At 47.6% G+C, this 17125-nt stretch overlaps 1 protein-coding gene across 2 annotated transcripts in view; it reads right to left on the minus strand.

Moving 5' to 3' along the window:
* Nucleotides 1–17125, minus strand: part of HK2 (hexokinase 2) — a 75634-nt gene that overhangs the window by 12001 nt on the left and 46508 nt on the right. For both annotated transcript variants that reach the window (XM_049856441.1, XM_049856440.1), the window contains exons 4-12: nt 13097–13216; nt 12382–12477; nt 11572–11671; nt 10677–10860; nt 8215–8370; nt 6356–6589; nt 4726–5030; nt 3300–3448; nt 2930–3049 (exon numbers count right to left, since the gene is read on the minus strand). In XM_049856441.1, coding sequence (XP_049712398.1) covers nt 2930–3049; nt 3300–3448; nt 4726–5030; nt 6356–6589; nt 8215–8370; nt 10677–10860; nt 11572–11671; nt 12382–12477; nt 13097–13216 — 1464 coding nt within the window. The remainder of the gene's footprint in view (nt 1–2929; nt 3050–3299; nt 3449–4725; nt 5031–6355; nt 6590–8214; nt 8371–10676; nt 10861–11571; nt 11672–12381; nt 12478–13096; nt 13217–17125) is intronic.

Here is a 17125-nt window from a genome sequence, read left to right on the forward strand (position 1 = left end):
GACATAGAGACGTGCACACACTGAGGAAGACAGATCCACGTGAAGATGGCCAGGGAAACAACACCTGGGGCTACCGACACTGTAATCAACAAGGCCGAAACCCTGACTTGGACTTCTCGCCTTCCAGAAATGTGAGAAAATAAATTCCTGTTCTTTAAGGCCACCTAGTTGTGGCATTTGTGTTACAGCAGCATTACAAAACTAAGACGCGTGCCTTCTGGGCTACCTGACAAATATATAAAGATATAAAGATACGTACTTGTTCACCTGAAAAAATAAGCAAGATTGTGTCTGTTTAAGAAGACTTTAGTATTTAAGTTTTGTTTTTAGCTTATTTCTATTTTTATATTTTTCTATAATAAATAAAGATTACACTTTCATTAAAAAGTTTTTTTATCAGACCTCCAGAATTTTCCCGTGCCATTGAAATTTCTTTGAAAAAAACTAGTAATTGATACTAGGCAATAAATGTCTCATAATTTATTTAAAAATTTCCTGACCGTTGGACAATTAGGTTATTTCTAATTTTTTTGTTATAATATTTCGCTAAATGTACATAAATATTTATCGACATGTTTGATAATTCCCTTGGCCAAACAGATGCAACTCTGAAGGGTTTGAAAATCTAATGCACTGATACTAGAAAAAAAATAATATGTTGAGACGAACGAATTGGAAAAGCTTAAGGCAAAAAGGCCACTGAAGCCTGCAGCCCCCAACACAGGCAGTGGGACAGTCAGCTTACACAGGTCCCTGGAAGAAGTTGTTTGCTCGTGTGCTTCAAGCAAGATAAAGTCTGAGGCACAGACCCTGGCAGAGTGGCAGAAGCATTGAGGGCAGGTGAGTGAGAGCCGTGAGCATATTTCTGCAGGTAGGACCAGGAGAAAGCATGAAAGCCACAGTAACAATGAGGAGCTTCAGGTCCCTCAGAAACCATCACTTCTTCCCCTGCGTCCCTCCATGGGCATCCCCTTCCACCTGTATACAGGCAGAGGGCAGCCAATGGCCTAGCTGAATGAAGGCTGCCCCCAGACCCTGGGCCGATGACAACCGATTCTGGGCTTCTTCCCAGAAGACCTCAGGTGACACCAGGGAAAGGAAGTCTAAGGCAAAGAAGAAACAAAGAAGCAGATGCCACTTGTGGGTGAGCCAGATCCTGGACAGGAGCCCCTGAAACATGTTCAAGATGCCTTAGTGCAGCATGGTAGTTAAGGCCTTCAGAAGCCTTCTGTAATGGGGCATTTCCCCAACACAAGTTAATGGGTGCTGGGAAGTGCTGGATTAAGCAGGGTTTTCATCGCCTAACTTCCCCAAACCTTAACCATGCTAGCGTACATGATGAATTTATCTCACAGAGTGGGGGAAGAGTACGAGGCATTTACAAAACTCAGTTGAGCAACCTGAGGGGCTGGTGTCCCAGGGACCAGTAGGAAACGCTGGCCTTTCCTCCGCACTGGGGCAGGTGCCTCTGTTCTGGCCAAGTTAACTCTACCTGTGAGCTTGTCCCCACCTGTGCCCCCTTCCCTACACTGGCCCGACCTGCCCACCTTTCTTCCCCATCAAATCATTCTTTTGACTTGTTTCAAGGTCTGTGTTCAGATCAACATCATGCTGCAATGTTTAAAGCATTCAGCAGAGAACTGAAAGGTCAGTGGTTGGAATCCACCAGCAGCTCCAAAGGAGAAAGATGTGGCAGTCTGCTCTCATAAAGATTCCCCGCCCCAAACCCCATTGCCGTCGAGTCAATTCCAACTTATACCGACCCTACAGGACACAGTAGAACGGCCCCATAGAGTTTCCAAGGAGTGCCTGGTGGATTCAAACTGCCGACCTCTTGGGTAGCAGCCGTAGCGCTTAACCGCTACACCACCAGGGTTTCCTCATAAAGATTACAGCCTTGGAAACCCCATGGGGATAGTTCTACTCTGTCCTACAGGGTCACTATGAGTCGAAATTGACTCTATGGCCACAGGTTTGGCTTGGTTTTGTGTGTCTTCAGGGCTTCAGCATCTCACTGGTGCCACATTACAAACAGCGACTCTTACTAAGGCTGTTCCATCAGCCCAGTGTGTGAGCAGCTTACAGCAGGAACCATGCCTTCTATATCCTGGTGACTGCGTCTGCAGCTTACTGTACATATGTAGCATGCATGTAGCCTTCTAGATGACTGATAAAGACATAGAGGAACAAGTACTTACAGAAGACTATCCTGATATCTAACATGTCTGTGATCAGCCCAGATCCAAGCTCTAGGATGGCTTAATCAGCTCTTACTGCACTTCTCAATACACTCATCTCCAGACTAGCTGGAGCTATTCTGGGACTTCCGGCCACCTGCTTTGTCCATCCAAGAAATAGCAAAAGGAATGAAAACCAAAGGTGAGACTAGGGAAGAGTTGGGGCATCCAAACAACAACAGCGGATGGAAGGAAAACTGTCCTGAGCCCAATACAAGGGCCTCAGGAGCGGGAAAGCATAATTGAGGGCATCAGCTCAGGCGTCAAATCATGGATTGGCCACTCCCAAGCTATGTGACCTGGAGCAAGCAACCTGGCACCTCTATAGGCCTTATTTTCCTTTCTGCAAAATAGGCTTCCAAACACCTACCTTATGTGGTTGCTGTGAGGGTTAAATGAGATAATGCGTATAGGAAGTCTAGAAATGTGCCTTGCATATTGTAAGTGCTGAAAATATGCTAGTCATTAATATTTTGATTAGCATCATCTCCATCCTAGCCAAGCTAACCTACTCAACTTCTGCCAGCCTTGACTTCCTCGTTCCCATCGATGGTCCCCTCTTCCCCAATGATCATGCATGGCCTTCTCTCTCTCCTCTTAGCACAACTTTCTCCCCCGCCAAATTCCTGCTCCTCTTGGCTGCTCAAGAGTCAGTAAAGCCCATGGGAGAGCCCCCTGGAAGGCACTGTTACCTCATCCAGTCTGTTCTGATGGCAGGGGAAGGAGAAGGTGAATCCCAGAGGCAGGGACACGCCCTTCATCCCCATATACTCGAGGAAGTCGGCAATGCACTGGACGATGTGGTCGAAGAGCTGCCGAGGGAAGTCAGGGTGGTGAGGGGGTGCTCAGGGCAGACCGTCACCCCGCAGGGCCTGAGCATGAGCCCTAAGGCCTTCACCCAGGAGAAATGCAAGGCTCAGGTACAAACCTGAGTGAAAGCCAAGCTGGGGCCCTAGGCCTACCTAGCCCTCCCTGGGACCGTGGTGGGCAGAGAAAGGACTGTCCCCACAGGTGTATGTCTACCAGGTCCCCCTCAACCCCTGGAGGCGCCACCTGCCTCACCTCGTCCCCTGTGCCATGCATGACATCCTGCGGGATGGAGTAGATCTTGTTGTGCATCTCCACCCCACGTCGCTTCCCATTCCGCACGCGTACCAGCAGGACCCGGAAATTTGTCCCCCCCAGGTCCAAGGCCAAGAAGTCACCTTTCTCTGGAAAATAAGCCAGGGAAAGATGATGAGTTGGGGCATCACCACTTCACCACACCAGTGTCTACAGCACCTTCCTCAGACAGGGGACTCTCTCTAGGACCCCTTGACGACTTCAGGGGTAATGGACTATGATCCCTACCTAACAGTAAAGAAAAGTAAGTTCCTCCAGGCCAGATCACCTCAGAGGTTCTCAAATGAGTTCAGGTGGTGGGACCCCAGAAGATACAATGAACTCCGTGGAACCCGGGAAACACTGATAGAGTACATGTAAAAACACCCAAATGCACCGTTCATGCTAAATCAAATGCCATGGTATGTTAGATTATTCTAGAATAGAGAAGGAACAGCAGGGTGCAATTCTTCAAGGAAAACTGAAGGGAAATCTTTTAAAAAGAGAAAACCCTCCTTTGTGGGGCAAGTACGATGTGCCAGGTATTGTGCCCGCACGCCTCAGGAGGGATTTCATTTCTCTTTTACGGAAAAATGAAGCCTGGCCGAGCCAGGTTCAGTCACTCACCCAGGGTCACACAGCTGCAACAGTGTAGAGCAGGGACCCAATCTCAGTCTCTGAAATCTGCTCATTGATCATGTTCTTCCGAATTGTGAAAAGACCACAGTCTCTTAGAACACCTAGCCCAGGCATCAACAATCTTTTTCTATAAAGGGCCTGAAAGTAAATATCTTAGGTTTTGTGGGTCAGTTTCCATTACAGCTACTCAACTTTGTCGTGGTAACACAAAGCAACCACAGACAATATGCAAACAAGTGGGTATGGCTATGTGTCAATAAAACCTTATTAACAAAAACAGGCGGTGGACCAGATTTGACCCATGGGCCAGAGTTTGCCGACCCTTGAACAATACCAATGTGGTATGGTTGAGCGAGGTGGCTCTGGAACTTCCTGGGTTTTAATCTTAGATCTGCCCTTTTCTAGCTGTGTGACCTTGGACAGGTTTCTTAGCTTCTCTGTGCCTCACTTTTCTGTCAAGCATATCAATGTTAACAGTGAACAAAAATCAAATGAACTAATGTATTTGTTAGGTTCTTACAGAAGTGCTTGACACATAGTAAGCATTCAGTAAGTATTGACTATTATTAATGTTTGATTTTTAGCAGAAGAATGCCTTGGTCAAGCTTATAGAACACTAGGATTCCCTAGTAATATACTTAAAGAAGCATGTTTAGGTCCAATGCTAAATCTAAGGGAGCCCTCCCAGAGCATCAATACCATGACACAGACCCACCATGGTGGGCCAGGTGGCAACCCTGCCATGTACCTGTGCCATCAGGGGTGGCACACACATAGGTGGGCAACATCTTGACAGGGGCATTGGCATGCGTGTCCTTTCTCAGGCCTTGCTCCATTTCCACCTTCATCCTCCTCTTGACCTCCAGCAGCTGCTCATGGCTCAGCATCAGAGGCTCTAGGGTCTTCTGCCGAGCTCGGTGTTGATCGGCCAGCCGGTAGGCCACTGCTGTCACCATGGCCGCCCCCTTGCCACTGCCATCCTCAGAGCGGAGAAAGCGGACATCACAGTCAGGCACCAGGCGCCGCACAGTCTTGTGAAGACACTTGGCAAAGCTGCAGTCACCAAGGTGGGGAGACAGGAGTCCATGGTTAGGGTCAGTGGTGTGTTTGGTTGGGCAGGAACTCACCACCTCAGCCCAAATGCCATGAGCCCCTGTAGTAGTAAATGCTGGCCTAAACAGCACCTTCCCTTCTATTCCAAGGTAGGGGTCACTGTATAAAACTCAGATATTCAACTGTGATGATTCTGGCTGTGTTCTTTCACCCCCATGCTGAAGGAAAGGACCCTTCTAAGAACCCACTATCCCCCACAACAGGTCACATAAGACCTCCCCTTCTTAATCAAACTGGCCCACTGGCTCCTCTGTCCGACATATGTACAAACGGCTTCTTTGCTGAAGCAACCCAAGTGAAATCAGGTGATTCCAGCTCCACCCACTTTTCATGCTTCATTACTCATTTCATTAGATCCTGCCTGGGAAAGACCCAAAACAGAGAACTTAGAAATTCTTCTAGACTTGGTCCTCTCTTTGGCTAACTTCTGCCAATGATCTTAAAGTTGTCTGAACAGCTAAGGACACCAGTTGCGTTCAGCAAGAAGTTCTCTGGGAGGAGGCTGCTTCAAGCCCTGGTCTCCTGAGCCTTACTACTCTAACTGTGGTCTGTGGCCTGCAGCATCTGCATCACAGTTTCTCCATCCTGCTAGAAACACAGGTTGATCTCAGGCCCACTCTAAACCTTCTGGATCAGAGTCTGCCATTTAAAAACATTGCAGGTGATTCAAAGGCACATTAATGATTTTGAAGCAGTGGGCTAGGAGACGGGGAATCTCAGGGGTGGAATCTTCTGCATCAAACAATTAAGTTAATGATGGTGCAGTGACCTGGCACTCACATGAAGTGAAAAATGGCTCCCAGGTCCCAAGGGAAATTTGAATATTTTGGCACCTATGACCCAAGGAGGATGGCAACTCATTGAACTGGGGTAGCCCCTGGAAGATGACATAGCACTGAACAGACTCCCAAAGGATGCGAGAGAGTCAGAGAAGAAAGAAGTAGATAGAAACATTAACTCCCACAGAACAGGTGGCAAAAAGGCCCTCAGTGGACAGATGAACTCAGGTAGAGCCCAAGCTGTTGACGCCCTTCAGAAACCACCTCCACCCATACCAGGAAAACACCCTCCCAGTTTCTACTGGCCCATTTGGGCTCTTAGCCTTTTATTCTACAAAGACCCTCATATCCATGGTCCATCTACACCCCCAAAATGCAAAATGGAGCTGGCCTGTGCCCATGGAATCACTTAGGTTTCCTGCACCTGTCAGAGGTCCCCAGGTGCTCTGGAGTTCAGCCCCACCCAGTCCCTGAACACTGACTCACTGGGGGTGTTTCTTGTAGACGGAGCCATCGACCCCAATGGTGGAGCGCAGCCGGTCCTCTCCTTTGTTCTCCTTGATGCGCCGCAGCACTGCTGCCAGAGTGGCCCCACACAGGTTGGCTGAGCGTGTGGACACAATCTGGCAGATCCGGCGAGTGGCTACACAGTCCTCTTGCGTTGGGTCCAGGCCCAGCCGTACAAGGATCTCGTGGGCCTTCCGGATGCCATCCTTCTCGCTGGGGAAACAGAAAGAGAGTACGTGGGCACTGTGTGCAGTCCATTGTGGCCAGTGGGAGAGGGGGTATCTGGGCTGGCAAGGAAGCCCCTCAGCTCAGCACTCCCACCTCCCAGGAAGAGTAGACACACACCTCACACTCTGCGACCTATGGGGGGTAGAATGCCACTTATGCACACACTATGTAAGAACAAGGTCCTGTGCTTGGTCCTTTAAACACCAAGTTGTGTGTGTGTGTGTGTGTGTGTGTGTGTGTGAGTTTGTGGTATGTTTCCTTGTTTGGGGTAAGGTTGAAGGAAGGGTATCTCTGCCACCAACCACCTCTGAACATGCGAATCCAGCCAAGGGGCCCACCGTATTTCCCCTCAATAAAGCAGTAAGAGTCCATTTCCCACCACTCCTTCCCATAAACGTCACAGATTATTGGCTTCTGGTTTATCAGGTGAGAAGGACGAAACGTGGGGGAGAGTTGGCTACCTATTCAACTTTACAGGGTGAGGCAGCATTTCACAATGGAGCTGGCAATGTCTACCTGTGCCTAAAGATGGTGCTAAAGGGCTGAAGTATGGCACAGCCCCCCTTCTTAGGGGAACTAAGTGCCTCACAAATATGAGGACTTTCACCCCTCGGGGTTTAGCATGGAATAGGCACAGTTCTTTCAAGAGTTTCCACTTAAAGCCAAGGCATTTGAACTGTTTCACCACTCCCATCAGCACCACAATCACCTCTTCGCCACCACCTGGTCCCTGAAGGAACAAGACCTCCTCAAGCTACAAGTGGAAGTCTCCTGTACAGGAAACTAGATGCTAGTCTTTGGATACTGTTAATTGACTAATAAAAACAAAAATCAGTTCATTCCCCTCCCTACCCCAGCTAATCTGTAAAAACACAAGTTTCAGCTGTACTTAACAGAATCCAGAAATAGGTAAAACTCTGGGCTACCCAAGGACCTATTTTTCTGTTATGACGCTGAGGTCACGATAGAGTCCTCTTTGAGAATGGCCAGTAGGGAAAGAGATGTCAGAGCTTCAGGAGGAGGGAAAGGAAACAGGTGCAAATGAGTCATCAAAGGCAAGGCAGGATCAACTGGGAGCCTCACACATTAAAACAAGGCCAGAGCCAAGCAGTCCCATAAGGGCAACAGACGTGATAGGACACACGGGTGGTTCAGTGGTAGAATTCTCCCCTTCCATGCAGAAGACCTAAGCTCGATTCCCAGTGCAGTCCCCAGCCAACACACCTCATGCACAGCCACCACCAGTCTGTCAGTGGAGGCTTGCACGTTGCTATGATGCTCAACAGGCTTCGGTGGGGCTTTCAGACTAAGATGGACTAGGAAGAAAGGCCTGGTGATCTAACTCTGAAAGTTAGCCAATGACAACCCTATGGATCACAATGGTTGCATCCCATTGTGCATGGGGTCTCCACTGATCAGGGGCCAATTCGACTGCAGCTGACAGCAGGGCAGTGACACAAAACCACAGGCCCACCATGGCCCACGTTGGGTGAGGCCCTCTTGTGGTCCACACTTGAAAGGTCAAGCACATATGCCCTTTCCTCATCCCCCAAGTGCCTGTATGCCCTCCCAGGGACCCAGTGAAGACAGACGTGGCAGGGCCAGCTTACCCTTCAATATCTGAAACATCCTTGGTCTCAAAGCAGCCTGTGGTGAGGAGCTCTGGGCTGAGCTTCCCCCCAAAGAGCAGCTCCTCCTTGGCCATCTTCACTAGGATCAGCCTCACCAGCTCCCCCATGTACATCCCACTGATCATCTTCTCAAATCTGGAGGAAAACAGATACCCGCAAGAAGTCCCCGCTGTCAATGAATTCACAACTCTGGAAGCAAGATGTATACATGTAAAACCCCAACACACATTAGAGGTTGGGTGAGAGCTAATGTGTGCAGAACTTTCAAGGACTGAGGTATGTGGAGAAGGGACAGCTCAGCGGGGGCTGGAGGAGCTGGGGAGCCTGGGCTGGTCTAGGAAATCTGGCAGTGAGGCATGGTGGAAGCTTCTGAGCAGACAAGTGACAAGATAAAAGGCCTGTTTTGGAATGGTAGGGGGCCAGCCATCAAGCTGAGAAGGCCAGCAGGTAATTTATTTTTCCAACACTAGGTGACACTATTTTGTTTTTTGAAAGAGTCTCTCTGGCTAGGAATACATGACAGTGAAAACCAAGCCCTTGCAATTCTATTTCGCAAAGCAGGCCCACTTCTTGTTATTTCAGAGAGGATCTGGGTCCTAGAGAGAGGAGGCACCGGGGCCTGCAGGGACTAACTAGAACGGGATGCAGCAAGGAAGAGGCCCAGAGCAGGGGAGCAGGTGCACCGGCCGTCACCTAGTGTCATTGACAACAGACGAAACCGAGGCCCCCAGGAAGTGACCGGCTCAAGACTCAAAGGCTAGGGATGGCAGAAATGGAGCTAAATGGAGAGCCAGCAAGTGGTTTGAACACAGGGTACATTTAAAACATTTAAACACCAGCATGGGCACAGTGCCTGGGTAGCTACCCTGCATACATGGTGATGAACTCTGCTTTCCCGTCCTCTCCCGCCTGAGCAAACCACAAGGCTGGTCCTCCGGCGGGGGGCGGGGGGGGGGGGCGTGGGGGAGGCTGGGCTCTGAAGTGAGAGTGGCTTTTTAAAATTTTTATTCCAGTTTTTAAAACGTTTTGTTTCAGTCAGCACTTGGAATATCTTTATGTAGAAGCATACCAAGAGGACAAAATGCTGTCAATAATGACTATAGGGCTGTCACGGTTGTCAATTTAGTGTATGTCCTCTCAACCTTTGCTTTGTATAAGGACAAACCAGTGATGTATTGACAAGGCTCAGTTGGCAATTTCGTCTTTTGACACTTCAAAGGGTATATGGCTACTTGGAATGACTCGGGTGTGTCTCATTAATGGAGGCAGGTATTGAGTGACTTTTCAGCCCATAAACCTCTCACCACTGAGGACAGACATAACCAGTATGTTCCTAAGAAAGTTACAAGTAAATGGACTCAGGTTTCAACATGTGAGAGAAGCTTGGAACTTAAATAAGCTGTACTTTGAGGAAGCAAGGACTCTCCTGTAAAGAAAAAGGCTACCCCCCCCCCACCCCCACCGCTCCCCGGTCTGGTTTATAAGGCTGGAATTCTCCTCTCAAAGTGGAAATCTGTGCTGAAAGCTTTCCTACAACAACCACAGCCGCAAGAAGACCCAGGAGGTGCTGCATTGCTCAAAAAGTTTTGCAACGCCTTCCGCGCTTGCAGCAATTCCTGTTTCAAGATCTTCATTTAGTACATGTTTGTGAGAGTAAAATAATGTTTTTTAAGAGTTAAAAGTAACTAAAAACCAAGTCTGGCCTGGCTGGAGAATATAACATTCAGGGACCAAAATGTTGGGGACCGTCCCCCGTCCACCCCCAGGTGGCTGATATAGATGGTTATATCCCAGGATACTGTTTGGGCCGCAGGGTCCACGGAAAGAGGCCAAGGAAAGCCCTTAACCAGCTTTTCCAATCAGTACTGCGTTGACCTATAGCTGGAGCAAGAGGTCCTGGGACTCCTTGGGTATCAGCCTAGCTCATGGGGGATGCTGCCTGAGGTCTGAGTCAGAGTCTCAGTAAATTAGGAGCTGACTGTCAGAGCCTTGTCCTCTGGGCAGTGACAGGGTGGAAGCTACAAAAGGATATTTCAGAGACCCCAATCTTGGTCATCTCATCACAACTTCTCTTATGTGGCTCAAGAATTGTTTCTATGGACAATTTACAAACAGGAGATAGAAAGAAAGACCAGGGCCACACACTTAAGACTATGATTTTTAAAATGACTGCTCTGAAGGACATGGCCAAATTATTGGCGATAATCCGGTTTATCTGCTTGGTCTACCTTCTTAGAGCCATCTCAGCAATTTCTAGTCACAGCATGCATAATAAGCTCAGCATCCCCATGACCAGTGGGTGTCTCTGGCAATCTTTTAGGGATGTAAGACTGTAAAGAAAAGCATGGGAACCACCGCTCAGCCCTGGCCCAGTCCCAAGCTCAGCTCCTGAGCCCACCCTCTCCCCTGAGCCCACCCACACACAGGGGCATCTTGCTCACAGTTGCTTCCCGGGGTTCAGCGAGCCCATGTCGATCTCCCGGTCAAACTCGGTACGAATGTCGTTGAGCGTGCCGTCGTCCCCAAAGGCCCCCCACTCCATGTTGATGCACATCCGCCCCTCGTCGCCCTCCACCATGTCGATGTGACGCATCTCCTCCATGTAGCAGGCATTGCTGCCCGTGCCTGGCCAAAGCAAGGGGCTGCTCAGCACCCACCCACACCTTCCTCTACCCCCACCCTATGGTTCCAGTTTACCCCCAGTCCTGTTCTCAGACTGCTCAAGTGGCTGGAGGTCCTCACTACGGACTCCTAGGGCATCCCAATACACGTCCAATCCACTGCCAGCCTGAACTCCGCAACTAAACGGAGCACCAAGGGACAGGGCACACAGTCTCCATGTGGCCCTGAGCATTTACACTGCACTTTCCTCTCGGCCCCTCAGCCCAGTGCAGAAACTTACAGCTCTTGAAGGGTGTCTCTGATACCATGCCACCATAAGCAAAAGCAGAATCACAGGGTCCTGGTTCAGCCCTCCAAAGTGACCACATCAAAAAACAAAACCAAACCCACTGCCATCGAGTTGATTACCACTCATAGCAACTCTACAGGACAGAATAGAACTGCCCCCTTAGAGTTTCCAAGGCTCTAACTCTTTACGGAAGCAGACTGCCACATCTTTTCTCCCTTGGAGTGACAGGTGCATTTGAATCACTAACCTTTCAGTTTGCAGCCAAGCGTTTAACCACTGGGCCACCAGGGCTCCTCAGTGACTGTACCACTTGTCTTCAAATATGAAGTAAAAAGGAACACCCAGGCTACCAACCCCTTCTCCCTTCCATCGCACACCCCCGTCCACTGGCCAACACCAGCCCTCATGCCCCAGTGTTCACTCACCCACAATGAGACCAATTTCACAGTTCTGGTCATCATAACCACAGGTCATCATGGTCCCAACTGTGTCGTTCACCACAGCCACGATATCAATATCAAAGTCCTGTGGGGATAAAATGAGGGCTCTGAACTTCAATCATCACAGAAGGTTACAGACATGAAGACACAGAGAAAAAGCAGCACGCCACACAGTTCAGGTGCAACAGTGATGCCAGTCACTAACCCTGCGCAGAACAAAGAAGGGGAGAGCTAAATACCCGGCTCCAGATCCAGTCTAGCAGCAACTCACTCCACACTCTGCTTGTCCTCCTTACAGAGGATTTGCCTGACACAGGCTCCTGTGGTCTTGCTTACAGCCGTCACTTAACTGAGAAGAGACTGTCTTAACTTGCCTTGTCTTCTCCTCTCTCCCTCCCAATAACTCCTTCTGTGATACGATCTTTATCTTGTCTTCTCTCTGCCCATTTCATATCAATGTTAACATCATCCCTACCTTCTTACTTGGCAGTGATATTCAAGTCTCTTCAGGTTAAGGACTAAAGGGTTTTTCTGGCACCAAGACTAAGATTTTTTATCCATTGTGCTAATCTAAAAACCCCAACAATATCCGATCACATAGAAGATTATTGGTTAAGCATGGCCGGGGAAGAAGAAAAGAAATCCTCTCCTTATGAAGAACCACAGAAGGTTCTTGTGCTGATTTGAGGGCAGATAGGGGAAGACTTCAGAGTGGGCTTAGAAGAAGGAAAAGAGCCTCCAGACCCCAAACTCGCACCATGACTGTGGCCTGGGCACCTAGACACCCCTACTCACCCCTCTCCTCTGGATGGCCTCCCGGATAAGAGCCACCACGTCTCTGCCCTCCACACCACTGGACTTGAACCCCTTAGTCCACGAGACCAGGAAGCTCTGGAAAAAGACCAAGGAATGAACATTAATTCCCCCCAACCAAAACCCAGATCACACACCTGAAACAAGAACCATTAGCAGAGACCAAAACTAAACTAAATCATGACTGTGTCTGTATATTGCTTTCCTAACTAGCCTAGGAAGGAGAAACTTGGGCCCCATCAGAGACCAGGAAAGTGAAGATTAAATGAATGACTCCTTCATGATTTACTGCCCAGAGAAGTAGAAAGAGGAAGTTATAAAACTGTCAAAATAAGATACTTAAATCCTCACATCAGTGTCAGTGACCAAAAAGACATTAACTTCCTGGTTACCTTTCTTTCTAGGATCTTTATCATAACACTATATATAGGTCAGGTTCTTCCTGACTAATTTATTAGTCTTGTTCCCTGAAAGGGTAACATAATGCGAAGCGGGGGGGAGGAGGGGAGTGAAAGGAAGAGTGAGGGAGACCTCCCCATGCTCGGATACTTTGCCACCATTCCTTCACCCCTACACACATGAAGTATTAAGGAATTAGTCACTCAGAATGACAGAACTCTCAATACTCAGATCAGTCCGTCCCATCCTCCCAGCCCCACGGATGAAGCAATGGAAGTATCTGAAGAGCCCATCTTACCTCATCTAGTTTAGTCTGGTGGCAGGGGAAGGAGAAGGTAAAACCCAGCGGGAGCTTCTTGTCTTTGATTTGTAGCTGGTCCATGAAGTTGGCCAGGCACTCGGCAATGTGGTCAAACAGCTGAGGGCACACAACACAGGAAGATGAGCAGAGAGGCAGAAGAACACAGATGTGAAGGACATGGGTTTTGAGCTCTGAAAGGAGCTAGCTGAATGTGGGCCAGATCCTTATCCCTCTGAGGTCTTTATTCGCTCAGCTATAAAATGGGAGTAATAACAATATCCACCCTTCAGAGTTACTGGAAGGATTAAATGAGTCAATATATATAAAGTGCTTAATACTAGGTATCGCTCATTAAATGTTGTCTTCCACTTAAATCATTTATCCAAATGACTGTCAAAATAACCCTGTGAAATAGAGAAAACTATCACTGCAGCTAACCAGGAAGTCCTCCTGTGCCCTGGGAACAGAACATCCCTTGGTGGCCCTGTCAGAAACCCCATGACATGAGTGCACAGCTGATTATTTTACCAGAAAGGACAGACCATCTTAACTGCCAAGAAGTATTTTAGCTCCTCTGTCTCTTGTGATGGGGGAGGGGACAAGGACGGGGAGGGGACATTCTCCATTGGTATCCTATGAGACAACCTGCAAAAATAAGCAACTTTCGTCTTATATTTTTATTTCATTCTAGAAAAACAATCTCCCGGGGGCAATTCGAAGAAGTTATCTTTGTTTTCTAACTCCAAGGTGGAACACCTGGTGAGTCTATAAAAAGTCTGAAGAACAAATAGGGTTTTGTGCGTAACCTCACAACCCTGAGTGGGATATGCAGCTCCTAAGCCTGCTGAGGACTGTTCGAAAAAGCTGTATTCACAATAATCCAGGTATTTCCATCAACCCCAAAGCCCACAACTCCCCAGGCCCCTTCTCAGTAGCTCAGCATCCTTAAGGAGCTGATCAGTCTCCAGATGCTTGGACTCTGAGACCAGGGGTACCTGGTGCAAAAAGCAGGCAGCGGCCAAAGAGGATGAGTAGACTCCAAGGGCCCCGCTGATTGTGTAGCAAAATCTAAAAAGCTAAAGTGGATCAGGAAGAACGACACTCCTCTTCCTCCCCCAGCAGAAGCAAGGAAGATTCCACTAAACAATGGTTCCCAAAGTGTGGTCCTGGACCGCAGCATCACCACCAACCATCACTGGAGAACTTGTAGGAAATGCAAATCCTAGGGCCCCACCCCTGACCCTCTGGATCAAAACCTCTGGGGGAGGGGCCCAGCATTCTGTCAACAAGCCCTCAGTCCTCCCGGTGGTCCTAATGCACAGTGGTTCCTAAACCACAAAAATATCTACATTTAAAAGTAAGCTGAGAGGTATGGGGACGGAGGATTTGAGAGGCCCTCTGGCTCCCCTGATGCCTGGTGCATGCTCATTAGGGACGATCCAGGAAGACTCACATGTGAAAGGTGGCCAGCTCTAAGTGAGCTTCCTGCATCAATACAGTCACTTCATCCAGCCTGATCTCTTGCAAAATTAGCCACAGCTGTTGCTGAACCTCCAAACCAAAACGTTCTTAAGAAACAGATAAAGCACAAGCTGGGCAACCACAGGGCTCTCTGACTAAGAGAGAAGGAGCACCAGCACACAGGTACCAGCTTCCTTGAGCAGAGGGCAATGATTTTAATATGCAAATATGGTTTCTAGATAGACATTCAGCAAAGTCTGCTCTCCTGTTGGGAAGTGGATGGAGACAAATTACCATATAGTTAAACAAATTCCTAGCATCTTCTTCCAAGTGCTCTAGTCAAAATGATCTTTGGTATAAACACTTTTTATCCAAAAGAGGGAAATTGTAGAGGCTGTGCAAGGAGGTAAGGCCAATCATCAGAGATGGTGGGGGCCTTCAGAAAGTAGAAAAGCAAATGGTTTCCCCTTGCCCAGCCCTGACCACTTCTCCTTCCTTTTCATTTGTGCTTCCAACAGAGGGAGGCAAAGAAAAAACAGAGGGACAGTGAAAAGGTATTAAATACTGAGCCACCCAATATGGCAACCAAGTCCCTGGGTGGCACAAAGCCGAACAGATGATGGTTCGAACCCACACAGAGTCACCTCAGAAGACAGGCCTGGCAATCTGCTTCTGAAAAGTCACAGCCTTGCAAGCCGTATGGAGCACAGTTCTACTCCGCACACATGGGGTCACCATGAGTTGGAATCGAGCAACAACAAGCCACATGTGGTTATTTCAATTAATTAGAATTTTTAACAATTCAAAATTTGTTTCCCCAGTCAGACCAGCCACACTTCAAGTACTCAACAACCACAGGTGGCTAGTGACTACCATTTTGAGCAGGGCAGATACAGAACAGTTCTACCACTGCAGAAAGTTCCGTTGGACAGTGCTGAGTTAGAAGAACCAGCACCTATTTAAAAGCGGGAGACAGGAAACCGGCTCTTCCTTGAATTGGAAGGGTACCTCTTTTTCTATTAGCTGAAGATCAAAAGGATAAGATGCTGGGCAGAAGAGCTAATACCTTCCTGCCATAAAAAGGCTCAAAGGGCATCATTTTATGAAGTTAAAAAGGTTTCCTTTTCCTTATTGGTCTGAGAAACTGCTCACTCTCTTTCCCACATGACACATTTTAAAAGCAAAGTGGGTGCTGTCAAGATTTGTGGCACTGTTAAGATTTGTCACTCACTGCTCTTAAACCAGACCAAAACACTGTTGCTGTCCAGTTGACTCCGACTCAGAGCAACCCTATAGGACAGAGTAGAACTGCCCCATGGGGATTTCAAGGAGCAGCTGGTGGATTCGAACCGCGCTATCAGGGTTCCTCGCTGCTCTTAGTGGAAGTTAAAAACACAGTTATGTGCTAAAAGGCAGATCCTACCCAGGGACCCAAACTGCCCAGCTTCCCAGTTCTTCAAGAACTTTGCAAGTTTTGGGTTTGATGATTTTGTCTTGGTTTAAACTAAGCTTTATTTTTAAATTCAATTTATTTTCCTCTAATTAAAAGACTGATATCTAAGACCAAAATTTTATAAATGAAAAATGTAGGGGGAAAAAAGCACCACTAAAATGTTGTTAGGTGTCACAGAGTCAGTTCCGACTCATAACTACCCTATGAACAGAACAAAACACTGCCCAGTCCTGAGCCATCCTCACAATCATTGCTATGTTTCAGCCTACTTTTGCAGCCACTGCATCAATCCATCTCTTGGACAGTCTCTTTTTCCCTGACTGTCTGTTTTACCAAGCATGATGTCCTTCTCCAGTGACTAATCCCTCCTGGTAACATGTCCAAAGTAGGTGAGATGAAGTCTTGCCATCCTCACTTCTAAGGAGCATTCTAGCTGTACTTCTTAGACAGTTTTGTTCATTCTTCTGGCAGTCCATGATATATTTAATATTCTTCACCAACACTATAATTCAAAGGCATCAATTCTTCTTCAGTCTTCTTTATTCATGTGAGCAAATGACAGTCTATTCCCCAGTCAGCTGCTGGTCTTATTCTGATTGATGATATTGAGCTTCTCCATCATCTGTTTCCACAGATGTAGTTGATATGATTCCTGTGTACTCCATCCAGCGAGGTCCACGTGTATAGTCACCATTATGGTTGTGGAAAGAGGTATTTTCAATGAATAAGTTCATGGTCTTGCAAAATTCTATCACGTGATCTCTGGTGTCATTTCTATCACCAAGGCCATATTTTACAACTACTGATCCTTCTTCTTTGTTTCCAACTTTCACATTTCAATCACCAGTTTAATTAACAATGCATCTTGATTGTATGTTTGATCAATTTCAGACTGCAGAAGGATACAAATCTTCAATTTCTTCAGCTTCGGTATTAGTGGTTGGTGTCTAAATTTGAATAATAGTGGTGTTAACTAGTCTTCATTGTAGGCTTACAGATAATATCACTGACAGAGTTGTACTTTAGGCTAGATCTGAAACTGTTCTTTCTGATGATGAATGTGATGCCATTCCTCTTTAATTTGTCATTCCTGGCATGGTAGACTATACAAT

The sequence above is a fragment of the Elephas maximus genome, chromosome 17 (assembly GCF_024166365.1).
Source record: "Elephas maximus indicus isolate mEleMax1 chromosome 17, mEleMax1 primary haplotype, whole genome shotgun sequence".
Lineage (NCBI taxonomy): Eukaryota > Metazoa > Chordata > Mammalia > Proboscidea > Elephantidae > Elephas > Elephas maximus.